Below are 5,013 nucleotides of genomic sequence, written 5' to 3' on the forward strand. Positions count from 1 at the left end.
ACCCTTCACATATTTCAGGTTTTGTTTGGAAATGTATTAGTCACTTTAAGTCTGTATCTGTTAATGTGTGCTTTGGTTTCCATTGTCTGTTGTTCTTGGTCATGGTGTCTTTGGCTAATTTTGGTTGTGAAGCTGCTTTTTCATTTTTTAGTATATATATATATATATATATATACTATATATAGTATATATATATATATGTGGGATTTATTAGGGCCTAAAATGATGGTAAAGTGTCTGCCTACAATGTGTGAGACGCAGGTTCGATCCTTGGGTCAGGAAGATCCCCTGGAGAAGGAAATGGCAAGCCACTCCAGTACTCTTGCCTGGAAAATCCCATGGACAGAGGAGCCTGGTAGGCTACAGTCCATGGGGTCGCTAAGAGTCGGACACGACTGAACAATTTCACTTTCAAAATGAAGCTTACTCTTTCAGAGAGGATTTGTATTTGCTTTTACCAGGTGCCCAAGGGGCACCAAAACAGTTTGGGATATTTCTAAATTAAATTCTCAGCCTAGGTGTTTTGAACCCCTATTTTATTCTATTCAACTTGAAACAAAAAAGTGTGAAGCTTGGCTTGTATTACAAATTCTCAGCAGTGGAGTTTACTTGCTCAGCACCAAGTTTCAGGACAGATTCTTTGCCATCCATTATCTACTGTGAATGAATGTGTATATTTATTTCTAGTTCCTTTTGGTCTGGTGTCTCCGGCTTCACTGGGAAAGTTCTTTTCATGCTCCCCACCATGGCCAGGCTTCACTTAACACCCTAAAAAACAAACCTCAGGTTTGGGTAAAAATCAGCAGAGGTGCTTGGGGGTTCACATGGGCCAAGCCCCTCGGGCTGAGTGTTCCTTACTTTTATACTGGCTCTTCATTGCTTCATCCTCAGCCCATGCTCATCTACCTGGCAATTTTCTTGGTTACCTCTACTGATTCCCTTCCTCCTGGCCACTCCCTCCTAGCCCCCCAGGTCCCAGCCTCTTCAGATTTATTGACAAAATGTTATTTCCCAGAAAGGAAAGCGCTTATTTATATCCTAGCTAGTACACATTATACCAGGAAGGGTTTTCCTTTCCTAATTCCTCTCCGCCCTTGATGCTTGGGGACACCCGGGAAAGCAGAAAGAGTGCTCAAAAGGGCCTGAGCCGAGTAGACAGACTACTTTACCGATGGAGAGAATGATAACCGGACATCTGAGACCCAGAGTACTTTAAAGCTGAATGCTGCCCCCAATGGACTACAAATTAAATAGGACTTTCTGGGAAAGAAATTGTAGCAGCTGACAGGATTTCAAGGCTTCCTTTTTCTTTTCCTCGGTGCCTTTAGAAAAGCGTAGGCTCCCCCTCACCACAGAAACCGCACCAATTACAAAGCAAGGAAACCAGAAAAAACCCTTGTTGACATTTCTGTGAAAATTCCGTCTTCAGCATCCCCCCGCCCCTCCCTGAAATACATGTATCTGTGGTTTAAAAATGAAAAGGGGGGAAAAAAAAAAAAAGGAAAAGAAAAATGGAAAAGCTGTGCGCAGAATGAAGTTGGTAAGAGCATGGTCTTTCGTATTCTGGGTAAGGGTTCATCGCCAAATTCCGGATCAACGTCAGGATCAACTTAAAGACCTACATACGGAAAAGAAAGCTGTAGTTTAAACGGCATTTTCAGGGCAAATTGATAAATGGTTTCGTGGTATCATGGTTCTGTGTAACTTCTTGCCTGTAGTGGGCAATGTATGGCATGCATTGTCTAGCTTGCCCATAGTAATTCTTACGCAGAGCAATAGAACCTTAAAGAGTGCTAGTGAAGATTTAAATGTGGTAGAAATCGGAATATAGCCTTTGTAATGAAAGGATTACAACTCATTTGCTGAGAACATGCGTGGCTCTTAAAAGAGCCTTTGGGGTTGGGTGTAAAGACGCTTACTTGGCAAGTTTACTTGGAGCTGGTGTACTTGGTGACGGCCTTGGTGCCCTCGGACACCGCGTGTTTGGCCAGCTCCCCGGGCAGCAGCAGGCGCACGGCCGTCTGGATCTCCCTGGATGTGATGGTCGAGCGCTTGTTGTAATGAGCCAAACGCGACGCCTCGCCCGCGATGCGCTCGAAGATGTCGTTCACGAAGGAGTTCATGATGCCCATGGCCTTGGACGAGATGCCGGTGTCCGGGTGGACCTGCTTCAGCACTTTGTACACGTACACGGAGTAGCTCTCCTTGCGGCTGCGCTTGCGCTTCTTGCCATCCTTCTTCTGCGCCTTGGTTACCGCCTTCTTCGAGCCTTTCTTTGGGGCTGGAGCTGACTTGGTGGGTTCAGGCATCTTACCGATAAAAAAACGGAACAGTTATGCCAACAGCCGGGAAAATAGTTACCGCGAGTGAGGTCACATTTATTTATAGACGCGGTATTCAAATGAGGTTCGTAAGATCTCGCTCAGGATTGGATTTATTTTATTGTGGCGTCATAAACACAAATGTAAATTATTTTAACAGGTCTACCTTTTCATTGGCTGCTTTGTTACTTTGCTTTGACCCAATCACAGGGCCTAGACTAGGCTACCCAGAGCTAGTATAAATAGCCTGTTCAGGACCTTGCATTGTGTATTTCACAGCTAGCAGATAGAAGTAATTTGGAAAGTGCCAGTTTTAGGTTTGTAGCTAAAGGCAACTTCTCTGTTCCCTTGTGTAATGCTGAGAATTGGCTCGGGTCCCGCACCTAGTGGCCGTCTTAATGTTCTCGTGGGGCAGCTTGGTAAAAGCATTATCCTGCGCCTCAGGGAAGGTAACCAATGGACAGTTAACCCATTGTAGCCACCACTCCACCATGTGGGCTGGGACATCCTGTAATTAAATTCACCATCCCTCATCTTCGTCCTCTAACCAGAAGCCCTGATGAATTTTTATTACTTAAAAAAAAACCACAGTGGTTAAGATACTGAGGCATAATTCCCCCGCAAATGTCCAGTATGTCCTCGTTAAAGAAAATGTGCAAGTAACCCAATGACTAACCATCTCTTGTAAAATGGTAAATGCTTAAATTTCCCATTTGAGGTTTACAAAATCCTACAGAACGTGGAGCCTGGGAAATCTGGATAATTACTTTCCCTAAACTTGTGCTCGATTTTATTGTGCCATTTGAGTCAGTGTACGGAGTTTACGTCAAACCAGCGCACTGTTCTTTGAGGCACGTAAAGGGCTCAAGCAAGTTGGGCGCAAACCGATTACCCCGTCCAACTCCGCGGTTTGCTAGTACTACCCTCAACATAAAGGAAACCCTACTGTTAAGACCCACCTCCCATCACAGCGAGGCCCGCCCCCCACTTGCCGCCTCTTCCGCCCAGCCACGCCCCCTTCAGTGTGCAACAGCTCTTTTCCTGAGATCTTTGGGTGGCTCTGAAAAGAGCCTTTGGGTTGTGTCGAGCTTCGAAGCCGTGGGCCAAAGGAACTTCCTATTTCTTCTTGGCCGCCGCCTTCTTTGGCTTGGCTGCCTTAGGTTTGGCGGTCTTTGGCTTAGCCGCCTTGGGTTTCACCGCTTTGGCCTTCGCTGGACTCTTGGGCGCCTTCTTCGGCTTGGCTGCTTTCGCTTTTTTCGGACTCTTCGCTTTTTTGGCTCCTGCAGCCGCAGCAGGCTTCTTCGCCTTCTTTGGGGTCTTCTTGGCGCTCTTCTTGGGGGTTGCCGCCCCAGTGGCCTTCTTCGGCTTCTTAGCTGCTCCTGCGGGCTTCTTGGGCTTGGCCGCACCCGTCTTCTTGGCTTTGGGCTTGGCCTCCCCGGTGGCCGCCTTCTTGTTGAGCTTGAAAGAGCCGGAAGCCCCGGTGCCCTTGGTCTGCACCAGAGTGCCCTTGCTCACCAGGCTCTTGAGACCCAGCTTGATGCGGCTGTTGTTCTTCTCCACATCGTAGCCGGCGGCGGCCAGTGCCTTTTTGAGCGCAGCCAAAGACACGCCGCTGCGCTCCTTGGAGGCGGCGACAGCCTTGGTGATGAGCTCGGACACCGGGGGCCCGGACGCCTTGCGCTTCGCGGCACCTGCAGCCTTGCGGGCCTTCTTTTTCACAGGCGTCTTCTCGGCGGGGGCCGGAGCAGCGGGCGCGGCGGGCGCAGTCTCGGACATGTTGAAGGCGGGCGTGGGTAGAGCAATTCGAGCCGGAAACAGAGGTACTGACCGGGACTCGGGCCGCGCCGCTGCGCCCGCCCGTTTATATAGGGCGGAGCTGCGCCGTGATTGGTGCGCTGTCCAGCCCGCCTCGCTGGCAGCCGCAGAGTGTCCTCTCGGATCCCGAGTTGTGTTTGTTACACCTCAAAAAATGCCAAAAATATCAAAATTCTCTGCATCGAATTGCCTGATTTTTCTCAGAAAGTGATCCCCGAAGCCTCAGGCTTCACGCAGGTCTCAAATTATGAGGAAAGCACAAAACCTTATGCCAAAAACCTGCAATATTTCCCGCCGTGCTCGTCAAATTTCGACTCAGAGAAACAAAACTTTCTATTTTCTTAGTAAATTATGCACCGATCTTTAACTGTGGAGTTTTCTGACCTCTCAAATATGATTCTCCAAGTGCTTAGGTTCTTATGTGTCCAAAAACCATGTCACTGGCATTAAGATTTTTATTATAAATCTGCGCTTAAGTGAGGGAAGTAACACAGGCTCCTCGGAGAGTCCTGCCTATTGAGCCGAGGGCATTTGAGTTCATCAAACTGGTTTAGTTTAATGCTAAACAAATTATTGCACATGTGACGTTAAATTTTGGACCCTTGGGACATCAACCTATGCAGCCATAGTTTTATTTGTGTCTACCGCGTCTGGATTTTTAAATAATTCCTTAGGATAATTCTCTTCCTTTCTGCTCCCAAGGGTTGGGGGCGGGGCTGTTGCTTGTCTTCCTCTGGACAACTGCTCCAGGACTTTAGATACCTTGAATTCAGGATATTTGTGAAGGAAAGGGAATCCAGAACATAGCCAGGGTACACAGATGTAAATGGATTAATTTTCAAATAACACACAGATGTTGTCCATAAAGTCACTGGAA

At 47.6% G+C, this 5,013-nt stretch overlaps 2 protein-coding genes across 2 annotated transcripts; both read right to left on the reverse strand.

Moving 5' to 3' along the window:
• Nucleotides 1-337: 337 nt before the first annotated feature.
• Nucleotides 338-2,381, reverse strand: LOC122429186 (histone H2B type 1-M). Its single transcript, XM_043449429.1, has one exon. It carries the CDS (start codon nt 2,307-2,309, stop codon nt 1,929-1,931), a length of 381 nt encoding a protein of 126 aa, XP_043305364.1. The 5' UTR covers nt 2,310-2,381; the 3' UTR covers nt 338-1,928.
• A 989-nt stretch (nt 2,382-3,370) lies between these two features.
• On the reverse strand, nt 3,371-4,170 carry H1-4 (H1.4 linker histone, cluster member). The gene has a single exon (XM_043449415.1). It carries the CDS (start codon nt 4,095-4,097, stop codon nt 3,438-3,440), a length of 660 nt encoding a protein of 219 aa, XP_043305350.1. The 5' UTR covers nt 4,098-4,170; the 3' UTR covers nt 3,371-3,437.
• Between the last annotated feature and the right edge of the window lie 843 nt (nt 4,171-5,013).

Source organism: Cervus canadensis, chromosome 28 (assembly GCF_019320065.1).
Source record: "Cervus canadensis isolate Bull #8, Minnesota chromosome 28, ASM1932006v1, whole genome shotgun sequence".
Lineage (NCBI taxonomy): Eukaryota > Metazoa > Chordata > Mammalia > Artiodactyla > Cervidae > Cervus > Cervus canadensis.

Excerpts from the sequence above, each read along its gene's own strand:
- LOC122429186 (XM_043449429.1), bottom strand. The coding sequence starts at position 2,309 with ATGCCTGAACCCACCAAGTCAGCTCCAGCCCCAAAGAAAGGCTCGAAG.
- H1-4 (XM_043449415.1), bottom strand. The coding sequence starts at position 4,097 with ATGTCCGAGACTGCGCCCGCCGCGCCCGCTGCTCCGGCCCCCGCCGAG.